Genomic DNA, 23,832 nt, shown 5'->3' with positions numbered 1-23,832 from the left:
CCATGCAGCGTCGCCCGGGTCCTCAGTGGATTCAGCCTTCTTTTTTTCCCAAAATCTTTAGGTGGGTGCATGGAATGTTGGGAAAGGATTCAAATTGTAAATAATTTTAGTACAAATAAAAAATTAACTAGGGAAAACTAAAAACAACTGTACCAATACAGGTGTCAAACTTCTATTGGGAATTGCAGTTCCAGGGTAAAATATCAAGGGTGAGGTGAGCACCTTCAGGTGTGTTTTATGGGTGACTTTTAAAGGTGTAAAGGAGACAAGATAGAAAACACAAAGAGAGGATGAATTGGGACTAGTGGCATGGCGTGGAACCAAACCAAGCCTTACACGTAGTACACAGCACCAAAACTTTTTGACATTTTCTACACTACTGGATTCACTCCTCGTGTCCCCCTCACTATCTTTTGCCCGTACAATTATTCACGTGACCAACTGATATCCTCTTAAATATCTTTTTTTCCCCAAATTTACCCCCTTATAATTTACCATGATTAAAACATCTGCATCCTTGCTACATTTCTTTGTTTGTTCACCAACATACAAAAGAATATATTTTTTTTGTTGGGTAGCGACTTATAATTCCATATATGTTTTATTAATGCTGTATTGTTGCGTAGCGACTATTAATTACATATATTTTATCTTGGATGTCTTTGTACCCTTTATATGTTTAGTGAATCGGTCTTCAAGTATTTTAAAAACTTTATCTTAAAAGTGTATTTTTACTTGTAATTTTAGTCTTGTAATTGATGATTGACTTTAAAAAATTGCTAGATTGAGTATGTGTATTACACGCTATCATTCACTTGATTATTACTAATTATTTGATAATTTTGGAAAGTGAGATGTGTGTTAGGTTTTTAAAATACCAGTTTTGATCCATGTTATTTAATTGGCCATCAATTTGATTATCTACCAAATTTTCAAAAATTTATTACATATCATAACGCTCATTGTACAATTTTTCTATATATCAATGGGCCAATGGCTATATATAAAGGCAACAACACTATCAACCATTTTTGGAAGTCTACTTTTGTCTTTGTTCAAGAAAAAATAAACATCAATATTCCTTTTAAAGAATTAAATACCTATGATTTATTTGAATATTATATTTTAAAATTAATATTAACCTTTAGAGTCCGTTTAGTGGACATAATAAAAATAATAGGATATGATAATATATTATATCTAGCTACTATCTGTTAGTCTATTTTTTAAAAAAAAAGAACATATAACTATATATTATAAAAGGTAATTTTATCTCCCTACATATCATTCATATTCACTTCAAACATAAAATATGATAACAAAATTGTTATCTAATGTTTATCAGGTGCGCATTAAACAAATGATAAGATATATATCCTTTCCTATTTTTATCCGGTCCTCATATTATATTTGTCCATATCTTATCATGTCCACCAGACGGGCCTTAATACAAATCAAATTCCAAGGTAAAACCAAGCACCGACCCCTCACATTACTACCACCGTAAGGGCATTTCCGTCATTCCAAGTGCAATAGTACGGTGCCAAGCCCTATATTACTCACCACCGCAATCATCTCCCCGGCAAACGAAAATTAATTAATTAATTAATTAATTTTTTTAAAAAAAAGGCAAGCGAAAGAGAGAAGAGCAACGAGACGTACCGAGTTGAAGCAAAGAATCCCGGAATCCATCGCCGGCGATGGTGATGATGAGGTCGTTCCCGGAACGGCCATGGTTCATCCTCCTCACGGCGGCGTTCCTCATCTGCGGCGCCATGATGATCTCCACCGTCCTCCGCCCTTCAATCCCATCACTCTGCCCCATCCCTCCCGCTAGCTCCGATCTCCGTCCAGCCATCCTCCACTACGCCACATCCTCAATCGTTCCCCAACAATCACTCTCCGAGATCCGTCTCTCCTTCGACGTCCTTCGATCCATCTCTCCCTGCAACTTCCTCGTCTTCGGCCTCGGCCATGACTCCATCATGTGGACCTCCTTCAACCCCTCCGGCACCACTGTCTTTCTCGAAGAAGACCCCAAATGGACCCAATCCGTCCTCCAATCCGCCCCCGATCTCACCGCCCACACCGTCCGTTACCCCACCCATCTCTCCGACGCCGATCATCTCCTCCAGAGCTACAAATCCGAGCCCTCATGCCTCCCTCCGCACGCTTATCTCAAGGACAATCATCGCTGCCCGTTGGCCCTCGCCGACCTCCCAAGCTCGATCTACGATCGCGAATGGGATTTGATCATGATTGACGCTCCACGAGGCTACTTCAACGAGGCACCCGGCCGGATGGGAGCGATCTGGTCCGCCGCCGTGATGGCCCGCTCCAGGACTCGTCCCGGTGACACCCATGTCTTCCTTCACGACGTCGATCGCAAGGTCGAGAAGACGTTCGCCATGGAATTCCTTTGCAAGAAGTACTTGGTCGGCGGCACCGGAAGAATCTGGCATTTCAAAATCCCTCCGGCTAAGAACCATACCTCTGCCACCCAGTTTTGTTGAGATTCTCCAAAACTTAAGGGTCTTCTTCGCAAGTTTCCCTTTTTTTATTTATATAAAAATTTAGAGCAAGTTAATGGCGCTGCACTTTTTACTATTTTTCTCTATTTATATTGTAGTTCTTATTTGCTTTTTAAATATATATATATATATAGATTCAGGGGAGGATAGAGGGGATGTTTTATATATATATATATATATATATATAAAAAGTAAAAGAAAACTTTATTATGATTTGATTAAAAAAAAAATAGAACAACCATAGTATCATCATCATATATTGTCTGTAAAAACAGAGAATGTTCTAGTTTTGCAATGAACCTTATTTGGAGAGTCAGTGCTTTGTGGACCATTTGAGTGCTTCGGGAATTAGGTTTGATCTAAATAGGAAAAAAAAATTTCATTGAATAGAAAAAAAAAGATGATTTTGATTGTCATGAAAACTTAGTTTTGTAATTTTATATATAGATATGGTTATTGGAAGAAAAAAAAAATTAATAACTCATGATTTACTGCTAATGGTAGATTTAAGTTCTCAAAAATTTGTTTTAAACTTAGGGTAGGTTTTAGTTTGATTCTGTCTTAAAATTAAATTTTAAAAATGAAACCTACCTAAGTCACTTACTCAAAAACTCACATTTAACTTACACAAATGTTATTATTATTATTATTATTATTATTTTGGTACCTTCTCCATTTATTCAAGTCTAAGATTTCAACTTTATATATTGATAGAATTAGGCTAATAACTCAAGTAAAAACAAAAAGATAAATAAAGAGACAATGATAGTTATATATTTTAATTATTTTTTTAAAAAAAGAAATGGCAGTGGACTATGCATATATATGTAAATAATTATAATATCTCTCCTATAAAAGGATATAATATATTGTTGATATAGTAAGTGAGCATTCATGGCACCCCAAGACACAATGCATGCACCTATCTCTTTCCTCATTTATTCCATTTCATGTAACTCATTTGGAAGCAATGCTAGAACGGCCGAATGGACCCACACACTTTGTTTTGTGTTCTCTCCTCTTTCTATCTCAGTGAAATAGTGAATGAACACCAGTCATTCCATCATGTAGTTAAATTTTACTTTTCAAGCATATATATATATATATATATTATACGTCTGTTAGGCATGAAATTTTATTGTTCATTATTACTTGATCCTTTTATTTCGTGATTTCTTTTGTAATTTATTTATTAAACTATCTTTTTTGATAAAAAGCGCAAAAGACCAACGGCGCTGGGTCAATTGAGACAGGCCTTTCACAGAGGGCTGCTCGTTTCGGGGAGACCCGAGATCGAACCTCACGTCCCCACTGCAGGTGAGCACGTGGGCTCGGCTGGCGCTGCCTCCCCACAGCGTCAGCGTCGCCCGGCTCTAATCTTTGTCGCCTTTTCTCAAAAAGAGGCCTAAAGCACTAACCCAAAATACAACCAACATTTGTGTAATCAAACAGTAAAATATGAGAGTTCCATACATGATTTCTTAAAAAAATAAATTAAATTATATCAAGAATTTTCACACTATCTTTTGCTGGGAGAAAATTAAAATTTAGTAAAATTAAAAATGAACACATTCTAATGGCAACCGAATGTCTTAAATAAACCAAAGAAAGCAGGATTGATTATGGAATAGCACTTCCACTAGTTTCCAAAAGAGAAGAATTCTTTGTTTGCGAATTAAAGGCTTTGACAATTCATTCTAATAACTTGGGTAGGGCAGTCTAGCTGGTAGCCAAAGAAGAAGGGAACTCAACTCATTTCAAAGGGTAAATTTTTTATTAAATTACTAAATTTTGCTTTATTTTTATTTTGATCACCAAACTCTAATTTGTATTAATTCGATTACTCAACTTTAATTTGATGTCACCAAGTAATAAATCCAAGATTTTGACCCCCATTGATTATATGTTTGTTTAAAAATCTGAGTCAATTTTTTCTATGATAGATTATTGAGTCTATTAGAGGTGTACATATCATCAAAAATAAGTCACATTATTCATTTGAGGCCAAAGTCCCTTGATTTACTACCAAATAAAATCAAATTAATGTTGAATGACTAAATTAATATAAATTAAAATTTGATAATTAAAATAAAAATAAGTCAAAATGTAACAATCCACTTAAAAATTTACCCCACTTCAAAAATTAGAAAAGGGGAACTAGTTAGAGTCAAAAATAGGAGACTTTTGGTTAGCTACGGAATTCATTTCCAAATCCAACATTTATGAGAGATCAATTTCATAAGTACATTTGAATTGATCAATATTTATAAAGAGAGGATGAGATTAGATCCGGTCACAACCACCACTCACTCTTATTGTCCTATGCCTACAGCCTTTGCTTGGTCTCAGTTTGCCGAATGGGGAGCATATCTAGAACTAGGATTTTAGACTTTTTCCTGTTTTAATTTATTTCATTTCATTTTATGTTTTTTGGCATGTATCATAACAGTCTCAATGCTATTCATAAAAAAATTATGGAGATATTTTGTCAAATGTGTAGTCAGCACAAATGCATACCAATCGATTGCTTTTAAAAATTATTATATCATTTTTAAAATAGCAAACCTCCCACATTTTCTAAAATTCATTTGTATTTTAATTTGTTTAAAACAATTTATTTTAAAAAAAATTGGACATGATTTCCTTTTACATTTCTCTTTTCGCATATTTAAACTAAATTAACAATTATTATATTATTTAATATCAATAGAGAACAAATTAGCTTATTGTAAATGTAAAAGTCATATATATTTATTTATTTTTGTATATATTTTATTTTTATTTGTTGTCTTAATTATTTATAAGCCTAAAAAATATTATTTTAATATATTATCTACTATAATGATAAATAGATTTTTTTAAAAAAAGAAATTCAATAGTTAAAAAAAAGGGTTAAAATAAATCCATAAGTTTTAACAGCAGAAACATTTTAGTGATTTTTAAGATGACCTCTAGGATAGTTTTAATAGATAAAATAAAATAAAACTATCATTGTAAATATAAAAAATTACGATCAAATTAGGGAAAAAATTCTATAAAATATTTTAGTTTACTCATAAGGAAAGAACATAATTATAAAGTACCATAAGATGTGCTCACACCATTTTTAACTGGAATTTTTTTTTTTAAAGTTAGGGAAAATTAAAATGGACACATTCTATTTGCTAATTAATGTTATGAAAGATTAATTTAATGAGCATTTAAATAGACCAATATTTATAAGGAGGCCATCAGACAGATGGCGATATGATCACAGACTCACAACCACTAACTTGTATTGTCCTACCACCTATGCCTACAGCCTTGCTGGGTCTTAATTTGCACAGTAGGGGTGGAGGGTGCATATCTAAACTCAGGGATTTAGATTTAGATTTCTGTACCTTGAGGCCCTTAAATATGAGACATCTTGTCCAGAGTTAATTTAGTGCTTAGAATAACCTCTTTTACATACTAGCTACCTCCATGTCATCTGATTAATTAATGGAGATAAAAATACAGTTTATTTATAAACTTTCTTAAACTTTGAACCACCACAGCAAAACTATAATAAATAAATAAATAAATAAATAATAATAATAATAATAATATCAAACATCAACAAATCACATAACAAAAGCACGACTAATAGGGAGACAAAATAAATAAAACCTTTTTAGATAGAAAAATTATCAAATTTAAATTAATTTAGAAAATTATCATACTGGTAACTGAACCAATATGGAATTTTTATCTGTGTTTGATTTTGAAATATTTCCCATTAATATAGTTTTTTTTTTTTAAAAAAAAAAAACTATTTTGAATAACCATTTCAAACAAAATCCCAAGCATACTATAAAACCAAACTTTATGAAACAGAATGATTTTCCACTTACCGAAAGGCATGCAGTCCTGGAAGCCGGCACAGCGCCAAAGGACATGTTATTAATTCCACCGTACCTCTAAAATATGTTGCATTGAATACTCCTTATAACCTTGTGCTTCTCACATTTGATCCTGAAATTTAACCAATGTTCATGGCGCTTGTATCACTCTTTTGAATCCTAATAAATTTGCTTTACACAGTCTGCACGTCATAATACTAAGTAGTCATACCTATTAGCAGCAACAGTTCATCCTTATAATTTGTAGTGAAATACTACCATGTTATCATTCATCTGCTGTTAATCCATAGTGGTTGAGAACTCGACCAGTTTTGAGATTAAATCTTTGGTATTGGAACAAAGTTTCATGAAATGTAGGATTCTTACCTGGATGAGCTATACTCTAGAGTTTTCTTGATAGATTTTCACCTACCTTTCTTTGGAGATATTGATGGCTTGTAGTAGATCAATGAGGCATCTGAAATCAAGACCATGCAATGCTGTTATATATTCTTGAACAGAACAATAATTCAAGAAGGAAGATTGATTTACCTTCATTTGCATACTGTTTGATCTTTTGCTTGAGATTGTTCGCAAGACATCGGTAAAGCAGAATTCTTGAATGGATAAGTTTGCATTTTTTGTGAGACAAATTAATTTGTCAATGCATTAGCAGTGAAACTGTCTAAATTCAGAAACAGAACAGCAATGAAAGAGGGATTGATTGAATAATTGATTTACCTTGTTAAACTTAAACTTGAATTCTCATGCAGATATTCTTCTACTCTCCTAAACAAAAGATAGAGAGGTATTTGTCAAGATGTTAAAGGAAGACACCTCTTGTTTGGCAAATGAAACGGTTTCAGAAGAGAAAACGAATTAAGATTAAGATGTTAGCCTATACCATGACCCGCCAAAAAGACAACGTTCTGTCTATGGAACATTATTCAAAATGGAGGGTTGAGTATGCCCTATTGATTGGATTATCAGCAACTTTTATACTAACAAACAACCTTGACAGAAAGTAAAAAAACAAACAATAGACAATTGCTGAAAAAAAAGAGTTTTTAGTAAATATGATCTCAACAACTAAAACTATTCCAAATTAAGATTTAGATGGTTTATACTCAACCAATCTGATTAGATCTTAAAATAGGAAAAGGTCAGTGATTGGTTGCTATCCCTTAATTAAAGAATGTCGGGTCTCACAAGGGGAAAAGGATTAATTTGTGATGCAAGAATTAAGTTGATGATTGCTAGCAGTGAATGAAGAGCAACATCAAGCATTTAGGAATGCAGGGTAATACATAGTAACTTCTCAGTGCCTTCTACTTGCAATCAAGAAATCAACATTATAGCCAGGAACAAGTTGTGCAGATGGGCTGTTGCAAAGAGTCAAAGTGAATGTGCAAGCAAACAAGAGTTAAGGTTATGGAATGATAGTGTTAGACTATGGATAACCTTTTCACTTGTCGGAAATCACTGCAAAACAATAATTTTCCACCACTTGGTGAATTGCAGTGACTTGTGTAGATGAAAACAATGTTAACCTGCAGTTTCAGATAGGAAGCATACTAGAACACACGAAAAATAAAACAAGACTTGCAGTTAACTATTGAATGACCGTTCTAACTATTTTTAGCTATTCAAGGGATAAGTTAAAATTTTGTTCTATAGGCTGAAAAAAGTTAAGAGCAGCAATTTTTACCTCAATTTGAAACATTATTCAACAGGATGGAAAACCTGAAGAAACAGAGAGAAAAAAGCATTAAAATACAAATATATATATATATATATACACACACTTGCAATTTTCTCCATAGACCTTTCTAGATATGGATCTAGAGATGATCCATCAGTGGAGACTACCATTACTTCACAGCAAAAATATACACAATGCTTCTATATATTTGGATTGCAAAAAGTGCCAAAAACAAGAAAGTGAAGATAATTATGGTACTAATTAGAAATTTTAAAATTCGCAGAGATTTTCCATTGAAATTTGGCAATATAGAAGGGAATGATTTAGTGATACTGCAAAACTAGGGCAATAAGGACTGAGGAGCATAAAGGTAAAAAGAACCTTGAACCTTCTTAGGGAAGGTGTGAGGGTACTATTCTAGAAATCATTGACCAGTTTCAACCTCCCTTCGTTAACAATATTTTGCACAAACAACCATTTGGTTGGCCTGGCAATCTCATTAGAATTAGGTTTCCAGTAAGCATCAATGCATTATATCTGAATAATTAAAATTCATGGTCAGAATGAGTATAAATGAAGATATCATAGGGCCTGTCCTTACCAATTATATACAAGGGTGTCACTTTCAATGAAAATTAGGGCCTTCTTGATCAACTGTACAACTAGAATATAGTCACACCATGCTTAATAATTCTTAATCATAGATGGGCTGGAGAGGTTGGAATGTTTGTTATCAAAGGGAAAGCAACTAATAAATTTTAGATCCATGAGAACTACCACCTGTCTTGTCTATGGGTATCAGTTGAATTTCTCCACAGAATTATAGAAAAAGAAAAATGTAATCAATTGTCTTCCAAGTCACTCAAATGGAGCAACAAACATGAAAACAACTTGAGTAAAATTGAATATTTTTTCTGTTATACAATAAGGATTAAGAAACAATTCAGAATTATTGTGTTTTATTCCTTCAATGAAGGGAAATCTTTAAAGAGCAACAAAAAACACCTCCTTAGATCACAAGAAAGCTTAGGCCAATTTAAAATCAGAACAAGAACAAATAATCAACTCACCTGCCATCTCTTCTGAGAATCACAAGGCCATATTTCTTGGCCAAGAGCAATTACATAAAGGAGCCTTGGAGCCATCAGCAATTAGTCATTAGGACTAGGAACAGAGAGCCATGAAAATCCCCACAAAGAATCTCATACTAACCCTCTTCTTCATTCTCTCAACCGTATGCCTCATCAGACTCTTCAGAATCACACTCAACATTTTCTCCTATTCTCAGCATCCACCACTTCTGAACACACTGATGCATCAAAACACTACATTGCCAGACCGCATTCCACACATGTCCCAAAGGTTTGCAAAGTATAGGAGCTCTTCTGAAGAAGAGCCCCTCAACCACAAACAATATCATCTTATTTCAGACGTCATTTCACACAGAGCTCCTTGCAACCTCCTCATATTTGGACTAAAAGCTCAACTCCTTGACATTTCCAAGCTAAACAAAGGAGGCACCACTATCTTCCTTGAAGATGATGCTCAAAAACTCAGAAACCGAACCCTGAAAACCAATGCTGTACAAGTCTACAGTGTGGAGTACCAGGATAAAGCAAGTGAAGCATTTGAGCTGCTTAAGCATGCTAGAGAACACCCTGAGTGCAAACCAAAGGCCAGAAAACTTCGTGAATCACAATGCAAGCTAGCACTGACTAACTTGCCAAATGAAATATACAGGAGAAGATGGGATGTGGTGGTGATTGATGGACCAAGAGGAGACCAGCCAGAGGCACCAGGAAGAATGAGAGCAATATACACAGCAGGTATGCTTGCTAGATCTGGAAATTCAACAGATGTTTTTGTTCATGATACAAACCATATGATTGAGAAGTGGTATTCAAGGGAGTTTCTTTGTCAAGAAAATCTGGTTTCATCCAAAGGAAACCTATGGCATTTTCAAGGAAAAGGTGGTTTAAGCTCGGCTAGCTTTTGCGAGGGCAATGCTTCAGCCATGAGTAGGAATTCATAAATAATTTTTTTCTCAACATTTATATCTCGTAAAGCATGGTTTTTTTTTTTGTGATTTAATGTCCAACTTCATATATTATGGCTGATGTATAATTCGTATTAGTTGTTCAAGTTACTAGCTGAGAAAATATGTTTATTCAGTAGCACAACGTGGCAACTGAAATTTAAAGGCATTACCAATGTCTCTTCAAATACAAAATTATAACATGCGGAGAAGTGAATAACCTCCAAATGAGCAGTTTTCAAGCTGGAGAAGCATTCCTGAGTAAAAAGAGCAAAAAAAAATGGGAACCAACCATTTGGTTGAGGTTGATTTCATGGGTAGTTGTAATGGTCCCAAACCTTAAAGAATTCAGATACAACAATTATTTAGTTTAGCTCAAATGACAACTCTATTTAGGTGAAATCAGATGATAATGTACCCAGGGCTGTTGAAACAAGGATAGAGATGAAACAATAATGCAAATTGAAATGCCTACTTAATTTTATCCAAATGGTATATATAGACGCACACGCTTGTTTTAACAAAAAAAACAAATGCAATGCTGGACATGAGGATCAAAAGCTCCAATACTAACTCATGAAGTTGGCTAAAAGCTCACAAAGCAAATAATATAATCATACAAATCCAAATAATGCTTCCCAGACTATTGACATGGCATATTGGCATCATACTGAAGCTAACCGGTAATTATTATGAATCCTTAATTTATGCAATTCCTTGATCATAGTATCCACATTTGACAAGATTACAAAAGTATATGTTGTCCGTAATGATTTCCGACAGTTTGTATCCTTTACCTTTTCATTCAATATACAGTTACAATACGTGATGCTTTGAAACAAAGAAACTAAATATGACAAACATTTCCATCCTTTACAGCTAACCAATGTATGCTCAATGCTGCACAATCAGAATGCCTCAAAGTGCAAGAAATCAAACAAAGTTCAAAGCCAGAAGCAGTCTAATTTCCCTAACAGAGACTGTAAACCAAATAAAATCAAAACTACGCATTCGTTTTGATAAAAATGGGCCCCTAATTTCAACCAAATCAACCCTGTTTCCATACAAATCATGGAAAACATCACAAAAGTAGAATGAATTACAATTAAACAAGTCTTAGATGTCTTCAATGATATAATGAAATCGAAATCAAGGTTGAGAAAGAATTCACCGGGAAAAGAAGCAACCAAACCCTAGGAATTCGCCAGGGCAATACGAGTCCTTTGTGCCTTCTCTGCTTTTCGCGCTGTTTTCACCCACTGCTTTGGCGCCATTAATTCAAAAACTGGAGGAAAAAAAGAGGAATGGGAAACTGTAAACGAGGGTGAGTGTGAATCGGGCACGGGTTTTGATCCGGTATGTCTCAAACCCGACCCGCTTATTAGACTCGTATTTACATAAATAAAACTTTTTTTTAGAAAAAAAATAAAAATAAAAATAAAATGGCTGAAATACAATATTTGGAATCGAGTAAATGTTATACCTTAATCTCCTTTTTGACCAGGTTGACTAGTAAGTCAACAGTAAATTGTAAATTTCCGATAAATTTTAGATAAAATAAAAATAATCAAGGTTTTTGGAATTGAATTTTATATTTAAAGAAGATCATTTACATGCAACTATTGTTGGTTTGGATTGACATGAACTTTTTTTTTTTATGTCATAACTAATTATTTTTATTTATTAAAACAAATTTAAGTTGATATAAATATTCTTTAAAAGATAAAAATAAATTGAAAGTAATAAATTATTAAAAAAAAACCCGCATAAAACCAAAAAAAAAATCATAAGTAATAAAATAGCCACTAAAATATAACATAGCGGTTGCTATTGATATTAGTAAAACTCATGTTAACTTACCTCATAGAATTTATATATTTTACATTAAATAATACTTGTACATAATTAAAAAATTGTTTACAAACAATCTACTCGAAATTGGAATTTAATTTCTTATTACATTATATCATGTCTTTTCTTTATAATCGAATCAATCAACACATAATACAACATTTGCAATAGCATAATTAAGTTCTAAATAACATGTGTATGAACAATCAAATGTTAACATTGTTTGAACAACCAAAATATATTACAATGTTGATCAACCAATGAACAATATATATATATGAAGCATTTAAAATAAATCAAACATTCAAACATATGTGTGTGATTCCACATGGGCATTGCATCAAAATATAAACCAGTACTTAGTTATAACTACAATAACCAAGTGACCAAAGATAAAGGTTCAAATTTTTATAATTTAAAAGTTTAAAATAAAATCATAATTTTTTTTACTATTTTAATATTCAACTTACTTGGCCAATTGAGAGTTAACATCTCCATTTAAAATGGTGTGGTCATAATTCTCAATAATTTTATTTATAAAAACAAGTTAAAAAGGTTTTTCAATTTTATCTTTATGGTAAACTGAAGTAAAAATTAATTGGAAATTGGAAATTTGGAATATCATCAAAGATCCGAAATTACACTAACGGGTTCGGATTCTGATCCGTAATAACAATTAAAAAACGGATCCGATAGCACATCTCGTCGCGGACGGATTAATCGTGCTGGCTGCCACCCTATTTAAACAGCAGTGCGCCCCCGCTGAGATTCACCATCTGAGAGCTCGCGATTCATGGGGCCGCCACGTCGCCGGCACGGTGGCATTCCGGCGATCCCTCGAGGAGTGCCACAAGCTCTACAAACCTCGAAGTTTAGATCCATTTCCTCATCCTCTTTCCACTCCTTATTTCGTTAGCTAGGGTCGATCTCTGCGCAATGCCCTGTTTTATCACAGAAGCAAGGGGTTATCTGATCTGTTTCGTTTTCCATCAATTGGAGTGTCTTTATTGCAATGGGGAGACAGCTCTAGGGATTTCCATGATCGAATGTCCAAGATTCCATCTTACTGTGTTCTGATTTAACGATTTGTTCTGGTACTGATCTCCTTTTGCTATTTATTAGGATTCTGTTCTTTGAATGGCTTTTTATCATTCTGGTTTCTGGAACAGTATTTGCATCTTGTTTATGTGTGTTGTTGTAGCTTTGCGTATATGTAAGCAATTGTTTGATTGTCTTTGCTAGTGACCGAAGAAACTTGCACTTGTGGTGTAATATGTGGGATTTTTGAGTTTTGAGGTTATTTTTTGAGGATGAACTCCATAGGATCTCTTTGAAGAACAAAAGAGAAGGAACAGGAGGCTTGTAGCATGCTAGGTTGTTAGACATTGTCCTTAGTGCAATTTCATGGACAGTCTTTGTGAATGGTGAAAGAAGAGAAGGTCTAATGAGCATAATACTTGCGCAATTATTTAATTAGACCAAGTGTAGAGGGTAACTCATGGGCTGTGTAGGCCTATTAGGTATTATGACTTCTATGAAAATTATTCTTATAGTGGTGGAAAAGAAATGCTTGTGACATTCTAAGTATGTGTTAATTATATCATGAAAGTTGGATGAATAATGTCGTCACAAGATAAACCAAAAGAGCATGCATTTATTACTTTAGGTAGTTTATTACAAATATACTTTTAGTCAATAAGGAGAATGGGTTTTCTTATACTTGGATGGAGTAAGTATGATACTGAATACAATAATGCTCATTTGCACCTTTTCCCTGCTTTGCTTGACCATTTAAATATGTAAGTGTTCTGGGAACAACTTTAATTTGGCTCTATCATTTGATGCATAAACCAAGCGTGAGCTGCTTGGCTAAGCTCAGATGCTGAAATCATATTAGCTGGAGTTTGCTTTTGTATTTTCATGTTTTTCTGCGATAATAGCCGTACCATACTATCAATTGAACTTGAATCTACCTGGAGCCGTTTTCATTTTTTTTATGTTTTTTATTTTTATTTATTTATTTGTTTATTTTGGGCAAGTCATACCCTTGAGAATATTAGCTGAGGCAAAAGTCGAGGCAAGCTAACTTAACTAGAGCCATTCTCGTGCAGTTCTTATTTGGCTTGATTTGGAGCTGACTTGGAAAGTTTGGCTGATCTAAATCAGATTCTCTCTTCCCCATGTCATGTTGATTCCAATTATTTCCATTTGATTAGCCCCATTTTTTTGCTGATATTTCTTTTAGTTTATTTCTGTTGGTGTCATATGACCAGTCTGTCTCTTTAAAATAAAATAAATTAAATCAAAATATAAATGAAAAAACTTTAATTTGCTTCATCAACCATAAACCTGGTCTTGGAGTTAAAAAGCTTGTATACTGAACGACAATAGTGAATTATTCTGGGCAAGCATCACATGTATTTCTAAAACCCCCTAAAGTTAGCTTCTAATATTTTCCATGGCTTCATTTGACATTTCTAATAGAAGTATATTCTCGTTGAGGTCCTTTGAGCTGAAGTCTTTGTTTCCTTCCCCAGTTGGGTTTCCTTACATCATTAAGATTCTTGCCACTTCTCTGACAGAGAAAGAATAAAATATGTTTCTTTTATGGCCCCATTCGTTGGCAATGGAACAAGTGGCGTTGTATTTGTCATTGCTTTTCATAAGGAAATGTAATAGAATGTTGTTATTGATTTTTAGTGGCAATCAATGGTTTTTGGAGGCAAGACTTGGCGCATCATTAAGGTTGTTTGTTGGAGGCCAAGTGTTGTAGGATCAAGGTGGGAAAACAGCCTCCTAGTATGCTGGGTAAAGCTGTGAACGCTTTGTCCTTCTTGTAGCTCAAATTAGCAGGATGCCTTATGTGTCAGGCGCTCATCCATCCTTGCTGGTGGTGGTAGTTTTCTTATGATGATGATGCTTATTCCGTTGAAAAGTAGTCATGTTCATTGGTCGTATTGATGCAATTTATTTACTCCAGCCTAAGGAATGCCAGTTTCTTTCAACAGCTGATTTTGATTTTTGACAGAATAGGACTAATTTTCATGGCCTGTCAGTGATAACTTACGGCAGTCCTTCATGCTTTTTTTTTTCATGTTTATCCTAATTTGTGTTATTCAGTGTTGGTGGGTTGTTCGATAGTAGAATATCAAATTGCTTGCAGATGGTTAATAATTTCTCGTTTTATATTTTACTTCTCGCAAAGGCTATGATGATATCTTTGATAGAATATTCTTGCTTGTAGTGAAGTTCATGAGAGCATTACTGAAATTAGCAACTGTTTACCGTATAGTTATATAGCTCACTATGTTTCTCTTCACATTGAGCTTTTGTGAGAACATGTACATGAGTCATTTACTCTCTGCGTCACATGTCCTTATTGAAAGATTTTAACAAACCAATATATACCTGATTGCCTCTTTTGCTGCTGTGGTTGTAACTCTCATATGCTGTTATCAGGTCTAAATCTTTCTTCTTCTTCTTCTGCGTTTGTTTCGATCATGACGAGACACCTACTTGGTTTTGGTGGTCTTCTGGGCACGCTGCAGCAGAGAAGTGATATTCGCCTTTCTTTTGAGGTACTGCAAGATGCAGCATCAGTGACTTGGACATCAGAGGTATTGCAGCATGAATTCATGATTGAGGTCATTCATGAAAAAGCTCAAAAGTATAGAGGGAACCCATGTTGGTGCTCAAAGCATTTGCACGCACGTCTGATAATCCTGTCTGCATTACCAATAGTCCTAATGTTATTGTTATCATCGATGAAAAGGAAGTTGATGATGGATGCAGAGTATTCATAAAATTAAATAAGCAAAGATCACACAGTAATGGCCATTGGTTTCCCTTTTCGGTTCTGTCATAAAATGGGCTTGCCCCCCTTTTCAATTTTCAAACTCCTAAACAATGGTTCAAAGTAGAATAATTGGACGCAGAAGATCTATAAGAAACCAAAGGTAAATACTTTGATATTTATATATTTACGTTAAAGGTTTCTTTAATTAACTCAACCACATGTTATGGGTGTCTACTTATATCATTAAATCTCATTCAGCTGAAGGACCTGTTTGGCTTCTGATTTGCAGGAATATCGTGGATCACAGAGTAAGTTAGAATTCTTAGTGTGAATGCCACGATTGGACAGACCAATTAAACACTAGTCTCTTCTCATACGCTGATCTCACCCACCCAAGAAGGTTAGAATTACCTTGTTCCAAAGATTCTTTTCTTGTTCAAACCAAGCTATTTGTTGGTTCATTTGAGCATTGTTGGAAGAAAAGAAAGAGAGAAGAAATATCATTCAGAGCAAATTTACTTTTGAGGTGAGGTAGACACAACAGGTTTGGTGAAATCTAACAAGTTTTCCTTCACAAGAAGGCTCGGACTTTGAGAAGCATCCATGATACTGGTCTATGGCCTGAAGCGTTGTCTGCAAGCTTGACAGGTAATCTCCATGCATGTGGCGCCAACTTTTTTGGTGGCCAATTCTTTCATCCTCTCAGCCTTCTCTACCTCCTCCCGAGCTCGCTCCCACACCATTCTTGCTCGTGCAAACTCCTTCTCTGCTAGCTCCATCTCCCTCCTTGTCAGTTCCCGTACTCTCTCTGCATAAGCCTTCTCTACAGCAGCCAGTCGAATTTGCTCAGTCGTATGTTGCTTCAGAATTTGGATATTTCTGATGCTGCTTTTGAACCTCTTCACCTGTAGCTGATTGCACAGGACTAACGCTAATGGAGAGATTCAAGTCAAGTGGTGGAGAGTCTGAAGGAATGATAACTGTTTTCATCTCTGAGGACTTGGGTATCTCAAGGGCAGGCTTGGTAGAGGGTTTGGGAAGTAGTAGTTGTAGTTCCCTTTCTTCTTGATCTTCTACATCCATTGAAGAATAGAGGAGTTACCAGAATAAGCTAAGTGGAGGGTTGTGAGGGTGTGTGTCTTGAGTCTTGACAGTCTCTTTATACTTCTTTCTTGTAGTGTTTTTCCAAGTTGCATTTCATTTTTTTATTTTTTTTTATTATTTTTTTGAGGAATTTTGAAGTTTACATCTAATTGGAGATCTTGTTTGTTAGGGAGGGTATTTATGTCTTTTCTGTTGTTTTTAATGCAGGAGCTCTTTTTGATCCAGATTCATGACTGATCTATCTGATTGTTTAGCTGTACTTGTCCAGCTTTAGTTGGCCATATTAGAGGTTAGCTCTAATGAAGTTATATTTTCTTTCTTGCTTTTACTTTACTTCCATCTTTCATGTGTTTATATATTATTCCCATGGTTCGGGCATTCTTGGCTTCATAGGAGGTTATAGACCTCAGGACTGTGAACTGCCAAGCTGGATTGCCTTTTTTTCGCCTTAGCTTGGTCCATGCTCCTTATAACTAGACTCTACCATGTGGTTTTTTTTTTCTGGCTACTCATTCCAGGACTAAAATTAGTGTCTGTAGATTGGTTCCTGTCCTTCTAGTTGGATCTTACTTAGAACACAAGTTCGCTGAATAAAAGTTGCTCATACATTATTTATTTATTTTTATTTCTTTTCATTGAAGAATAATTAAAGCTTAATTTCATTCTTTATAAACTGCTATCTGAAAGAACCATATCTAATAAATTCTTAGGAGGCGACCAATCCATGCCAAAAAGCAAGTTTTCTTGATTCTTATCATTTGTGTCCTCATCCTGTTGGTATCTTGTGAACTAATGCTTACCTTGCCTACAAAACTTTTTGTTACTTTACTATCATATTAGGAGTTTATAATAGCTGAATTCTTCTTCAGCTGATGTTGATTGCATGCATTATTGCTAAAATTTCTTCTCTAAGTCTCACATGGTTTAGATTCCTTGATGCAGACAATGACAAGAGGTTGAAAACCTCAACATTCCTATAAAATATATTCTGGAGTTTAAATCCTCTGTAGCCAATCTAACCTATCTATCTTAACAGTGAATTGATGAAAATCCAACCTTCCATCGGATAGATTTTGATTTCCTGAGGTTGAGACACATGTCTAGCTTCTAAATGAAAGTAGAGTATACATGCACCGATAGTTGCTTTCATGGATAAAACAATAGATACCTACACAACTCAATAGACAAACAACCAAATTTAGCACATACAATCCAATAGATATCACTATTCAATAACCAAAAGTGTGCTAATTAACTCTATGGATAAAATTATAAAGAAGACATGTGGTATCGTATCGGTAGATCCGAAAAACCTCATTTGCAATCATTGTTGAGACTTCAAAAGGAAATGGGTCAACAGCACTATACTAAAATAGATAATACCGTTGAAATGACTAATACCAAACTTTGAAATCCTACATGCTATTTTTATTTATTTATTTATTTATTGCATTTCAACTGTGTTGTTTTGAAAGATAACTTGTAGGCTTGAAGCAAGGATTAGTAAGGAAAATTGAGTTGCAATCTGGTTGCTCTATTTGTTTTGACCGGACAATGAGTGTATTGTGATTGAAACTTCAGTCATTTCTCACCCAATCTATTTATTCCAAAGTGTGAGCAGACAAGATCACAGAGCATAAACTTGAGAGAAAAGGTTAAGTTTAGATGTGATATAAATCACCATTGCTGCTCTACTAAACATCATCACCATTTATAAGTTGAAAGGCTGCAGCTTTTGCTGACCTTAATGCCACCTTGCCTTCATGAAAATACTTTTTAAGGTTGGTGGTTGGTTGCTTTATATAAGAAAAGCTGTGGGGGAAAAAGGAAACTTGGTGCATGGGGGAGACTGGTTGAGTAGCCCACCAGCCAGGCCAGCTTTAGAGTTGATGCCTATCAACAGAACGAAAAGAGGTGCTCTTTGTCAATCAGTTGATGTGGGTGGGATGGGATCTCTCCTTTTTGGACAATGATTCATGTATCATGGTCTCCCACTACCACCTTGGATGCCCCCATTTCAGATCTCGGTCCCCATTTCCTTGCCTTTAGTAGTATGCCGACAAGGATTCTTGCCTTCTTGGGTAGGGCTCTGTCAATAGTTCGGGCCTGCCCAAGATCACATCAAAACAATTTCATTGCTAGTCTCCTCCAATTTTCAGGTTTTTTGGTCATTCTAAGAATTACTGCTTGTTAAAGATGGAAAGTTTTGAACTAAAATTGTAGGCTAGATGTGTTTATAATTCTATTTTTTAGGTGTTTGCTTAGTCATCTTATGAACAAATCTGGATCTCTTGTTATCATGTTTGTTTGCTTTGTTATTTTTGAATATTTCTTGGTTAAAAGAGAATATGATGATGGATAGGTACATCAGTACATGACAAAAATTTCTCTGCAGGATACTTCCAAGTTCAAGTGGAGGAGTTTCCTCAAACTTCTCAATAGTCTGCACAGATGCCCTAATATCATACATGATACAGCTAAAAGCCCAGAATTTTCGGGTTAGATCAAGCCCTTGTAGGTGGGCATAATTCAGTGCACATGAGCGAGAGTGGGACCTATATGAAGACGTGGATGGATGTTGATCTGACAGGAAATGGTCAAGAAAGGTCATCCACTGTGTATCCATGCTGATTACTGATTAGATTTCGTTTCAGACACTCACTCTGGAGATCTATCCGTTCATTGTGCAGGCCACTGTATTGCATTGCTTTTGTGGAGGATTTGCAATGTCGGACTGTGATTGATCAGTGAGTGAAGTGGTGCTGCTGGGGGATCCCAGTTTTCAGGATCACAGTGGCAAGAGAATATTATCAGAAGCTAAAACGCCCCAGGCATAGATCCAAAAGGCTTCAGATTCATTGAAGTGATGTGTTACCAAACCTCAAGAGATAGATTGCTGGCGGCCTTAGTTCATTGAATGGGTCAAGCAAAACCTTTGGCCCTAGCCTAATCTTGAGCCCAATCCATGCTTAAAATCCATAGACTGGAGTTGCTGTCAAAAAATATTATAGCCAATAACCAGCTTGATTTTATTTGCCAAAAAAGGCGGTTTTTGTGATACAGAATAAGGATGATGGCTAGCACTTATTAGAGTCATATCTGGAACTCACCCAAAAGAGAAGATAAAGATCTTAGTGTGCATAAGTGATAAGATCTAATCTTGTTGCATTGTTTGTAATTCTACGTCATTGTTAAATGCTGCAAAAAAATTTTAAAACAACATGCACTACTACTTGCCCCATAATTTTTTTTAACAAAAAAAAAATCCAATTTATGGCCAAAATATTCAGTGGAAAATACAAGTACCTGCCAAAAAATCAGTCAATACACCTGGTTCATAATTAAGAAATTGTGCTGAAAGAAATGTGGGGTAAATAAACCAAGATAACTCTAATAGCTAAGCTACCATGGTCAAATGAATTAAAAGAAAGCCCCTGGACAAATCATGGGGCAACTCTTTTCTGAATAATCTCTTGAATTTGATCAAAATTCAAAACAGTTGAACTGTTGTCGAAATTGGCGTTCTCCATTTGTTTGTGAAGCTGTATCAGTAAAACCAGTAAAAATATTATTAGTTCACCTTCACCAAATGATTATATCGGCTGGATAAAACAGATTAATGAGCTAACAGAATAAATAACCAAGTAGATACTATTTACCTCAAAAGGCTAAGCTTTTGCTTGCCATTAATTTAAATGGCGGTGATTGCATTGAATTCAATGGTTTTATCTACCGTATACTATATGTAAACCAAAACCATTGTCATGTGATTATCCAATTTCTGACTATTTGATGCATGGCATACAGGAAATTCTCAGGCAATTCTATTTAGGCTTGAGCAGCCAGGAGAACTAATTTTATCACAAGCATAATTAAGTATCATATCAGAAACAGCACACGGCATAAAGAAACAAAACAAAATGTCCAACTCACCGCTTCAAGTATTGCCGATTGATCATCTGGATGAAACTTGCGCATGTGTTTTAGCATCTCCAATTGCTGCATTTAACCATTGCCCTAACTTATGGCCTTGTCTCAAATAGAAATAGTAGTGGCTTTGTGATCTACCTGCTCTTGCAACTGATGTTGAATGCGTGATTTTTCTGCATACTCATCAGGCTCAAGCTCAGCTTCATCACAGGCCATTTCTTCCCTGTTTTTTTTTTTTTTTTGGCGAAAACAGACAATATGTTTAAGTTCCAATATAAAATTCTGTTTGACTTGATCTTGATAAATTATAGAATCTGATATTGGTAACTTCTTGTAATCACACCAGGTTTAAAGGCTAATGGATGCCTGATGTTTGTTATGAAACACCACCTTGTTATGTTGGAAAATGTAAGGACATTGATGAAATATCACAATCTACCTACATGCAAAAAATTTTACAAAATTAAGACTAAAGTTTTCATTATTGGTGCATTATAGGTAACAGTACATATTTCTTGATTTTATAAGGTGTATTTTGATACTTTCAGAATGGACTGAATTCTTATATTGAAACTATGGCTCTAACTGGACAAATTCAAAAACTTTAAAAATCACTGCAACTTGTGTTGCATGAGCTCAGAGTTTGTGGGTTTCCTGACCTCACTTTAAAAAGAGTAATGCTGTGAATGCTTCAGAAAGGAAAAGACAGTGGCCTAAAGAAAATGTGAAAGTTGCCAACTAAACCACATAACTCAAAACAAAAGGTACTCATCAACTACTAAATCATTCGCAAATAAGAAGAAAATGATAACTCAGGAAAGGGGAAAGGGAGGTATGTTGATAGAGATAGAGGGACTTACTTTGCAACAAAGCCATAGAATTGAATCATCAATTCTTGATCATTTTCATAAACAGAATTTATCTTCCCCAAGCAAGAAATACCAAATCTTGGATCTGCCATAGGATGGGAGTATAAGATTTCAGTGAGCGATACTGATACTCTTAAGCCCTAAAATTCACTTTTACAGCAATAAGATTTGGTGCCATCTTCTACACACTCTCATGCAACTCATACCAAGGATGGCAGTAAAACCGGGATATCAATTTGTGGTCATTCATAAAACTATATCATATATAACATAACTTCACTAGCAGTACATAAATTTAACCTACCGATTCCCATTTCAAGAAATATTTCCTCTTGAATGGCAGTAGTAACCGCGACGGCCTCCTGCACACCAAGAAATATTACTTCTTTCAGCATAGGAGTAACTATAAAAATCTCAATGGCATCTAGAAAGTTTCGTAAGTAATTTCTCCATCTTCTAGTTCCCCATAAAAGAGGATGATTCATAGTTCTTAAAGAAATGTGTTCACTTTGTGACAAGGGAATAATGAAAGATAGACAATATTTCTAGTGTTTGGATGGAATCATCACAAACCAATCCACTTCCTCTCCATTACAAACTGATTCATTCTATAATTATCTAGTTCTTAGTACCAGAATTTGGTATAGCTTATGCAGCCCATCACCCTGCTCAATTTGAGCATCAATAACATCCTCCCCCTTTGAACATGTGTTGTTGCTTAACAGATAGCCATTTTGAACAAATAAGTGAATTTTGTCAACAAGAGGAGATGCGCGCATTGTGCCAAACCAGTATGAGTTCAGTGAGAATCAAACGCAAAGGTCTTTCATACAAACAAAGGTAAGTTCAGCTAAAATGAGATTCACAGCAAAAATTTTCAACTTTCGTCAGACCCCATCAATCTCAAGAGAAACAAACCATCAAGCAATTAAATCAAACAAGACTCAGACATGAGAATCAAGATATCATCACAAAACAACAGAAAAACTTCAAAAAAGAAAAGGATTACCTGCTTGTCCTTGACTGCATCCCTGATTCGCTTCTTAACTTCTGGAAAACAAACAACCAAATGGATTGAATCAGAGAAGGTACATAAGAAAACAAAAAGAAACAGATAGGAGTGTGGACCTGGCTGGGAAGTGAGGGCAGAGAAGCGGGCGAAGAGGCGGAGAAGCTGGTCCTTGGAGAGCATGCCCGTGTCCTGCAGTGCACTCGAGGTGTTCGACGCCATGTCTCTTAAGAGATGAGGAAAGGTTCAGGGTTTTCTCAGGCGCTATTTATAAATAAAGTATCTAAAAGTCCATCGTTCTGGTTTTATTATTATTTATTTATTTTTTAAATCTCCCCCTTTTTTTTATACATTTAAACCTCTACAAATTCAAGAAATTATATATATATATATATATATATTGACAAAGTCGGTAAGTGAAAAAGCAAAAAATATATATATATATATACACACACACAGAGGTACATCAGTTATAGTGGTTTGATTGACTTTTTAAAAATAACCCCTTATCATACAACTCTAGTGGGGAGAACGAAAGGTATTCCTTACACAGAACTCCTATAGGGGACCTAAAAAGTTAATTATAATTTGAGAGGTTCAAACTCGAGACCTCTCAGTCACAACCACGGGTAGTTACCATTGGATTAGCCCATAGTTACTATTTAAGAAATTATATTTTAAATTTTTTTCTTTGTATATAAATGTTATGGCGGTGATCGACTATTGAAATGAGTCCCCTACACAACCTGTACTTTCTCTAAAAAGGCACATTCAATCATTTGCTCAAATAGGTGAATGGCACAGATATTATATAACTCAACCTCTTGTATGTCTGTCTTTAACGCATTACTTATCTATATTTGTATTTTAAAAAATAAACAATTGTTTGATTAAATAACATTTTATTTTTTTTTATTTTTTTTTTTGTCAAAATAAGCGGTTAGACCGCTAAAAAATGCAAATGTGTGTACAAGCCTCATCAAGTAAATGGGGGTGGGACCCACACACACGTGAGCGTTAAAACCACCCGTATACAACTACTATTCACACTTCTAAAAATTTGCTCATACCCATAATTTGATCTCGGTTCTAACAGGGAACCGACTTAGGGCCAAAATGTGAAAGGCATACCATTTTATTGTATT

General features: G+C 34.9%; 3 protein-coding genes and 2 long non-coding RNA genes across 12 annotated transcripts; 3 read left to right on the top strand and 2 right to left on the bottom strand.

Moving 5' to 3' along the window:
* Positions 1-1,318: 1,318 nt before the first annotated feature.
* On the top strand, positions 1,319-2,582 carry LOC120261822 (probable methyltransferase At1g27930). Its single transcript, XM_039269816.1, has one exon. It carries the CDS (start codon positions 1,701-1,703, stop codon positions 2,511-2,513), a length of 813 nt encoding a protein of 270 aa, XP_039125750.1. The 5' UTR covers positions 1,319-1,700; the 3' UTR covers positions 2,514-2,582.
* A 3,821-nt stretch (positions 2,583-6,403) lies between these two features.
* Positions 6,404-8,797, bottom strand: LOC120261823. Of its 4 annotated transcripts, none has more exons than XR_005536647.1 (6): positions 8,695-8,797; positions 8,100-8,134; positions 7,133-7,180; positions 6,944-7,008; positions 6,624-6,869; positions 6,404-6,524 (listed from the first exon to the last, which is right to left on the bottom strand). It is a non-coding gene; the product is annotated as an uncharacterized LOC120261823 (long non-coding RNA). The 4 variants fall into 4 exon arrangements; XR_005536646.1 differs by lacking the exon at positions 8,695-8,797 and adding an exon at positions 8,217-8,468; XR_005536645.1 differs by lacking the exon at positions 8,695-8,797 and having other exon boundaries at positions 8,100-8,468.
* Positions 8,798-9,126: 329 nt separating this feature from the next.
* Positions 9,127-10,431, top strand: LOC120261821 (glucuronoxylan 4-O-methyltransferase 1-like). Its single transcript, XM_039269815.1, has one exon. It carries the CDS (start codon positions 9,274-9,276, stop codon positions 10,123-10,125), a length of 852 nt encoding a protein of 283 aa, XP_039125749.1. The 5' UTR covers positions 9,127-9,273; the 3' UTR covers positions 10,126-10,431.
* Positions 10,432-12,761: 2,330 nt separating this feature from the next.
* On the top strand, positions 12,762-20,018 carry LOC120261213. Of its 5 annotated transcripts, XR_005536574.1 has the most exons (6): positions 12,763-13,073; positions 15,439-15,935; positions 16,065-16,906; positions 17,087-17,168; positions 19,275-19,485; positions 19,570-20,018. It is a non-coding gene; the product is annotated as an uncharacterized LOC120261213 (long non-coding RNA). The 5 variants fall into 5 exon arrangements; XR_005536573.1 differs by having other exon boundaries at positions 12,762-13,073; positions 16,065-17,168; XR_005536575.1 differs by lacking the exon at positions 12,763-13,073 and adding an exon at positions 14,744-14,875 and having other exon boundaries at positions 16,065-17,168.
* A 90-nt stretch (positions 20,019-20,108) lies between these two features.
* On the bottom strand, positions 20,109-22,942 carry LOC120261212. Its single transcript, XM_039268996.1, has 7 exons — positions 22,807-22,942; positions 22,688-22,728; positions 21,983-22,040; positions 21,670-21,763; positions 20,948-21,032; positions 20,813-20,878; positions 20,109-20,421 (listed from the first exon to the last, which is right to left on the bottom strand). Exons 1-7 carry the CDS (start codon positions 22,907-22,909, stop codon positions 20,323-20,325), a joined length of 546 nt encoding a protein of 181 aa, XP_039124930.1. The 5' UTR covers positions 22,910-22,942; the 3' UTR covers positions 20,109-20,322.
* Between the last annotated feature and the right edge of the window lie 890 nt (positions 22,943-23,832).

This window comes from Dioscorea cayenensis, chromosome 5, assembly GCF_009730915.1.
Source record: "Dioscorea cayenensis subsp. rotundata cultivar TDr96_F1 chromosome 5, TDr96_F1_v2_PseudoChromosome.rev07_lg8_w22 25.fasta, whole genome shotgun sequence".
Taxonomy (NCBI): Eukaryota; Viridiplantae; Streptophyta; class Magnoliopsida; order Dioscoreales; family Dioscoreaceae; genus Dioscorea; species Dioscorea cayenensis.
The sequence above is the reverse complement of the archived record's forward strand: the minus strand, read 5'-3'. Positions and strand labels throughout refer to the sequence as shown.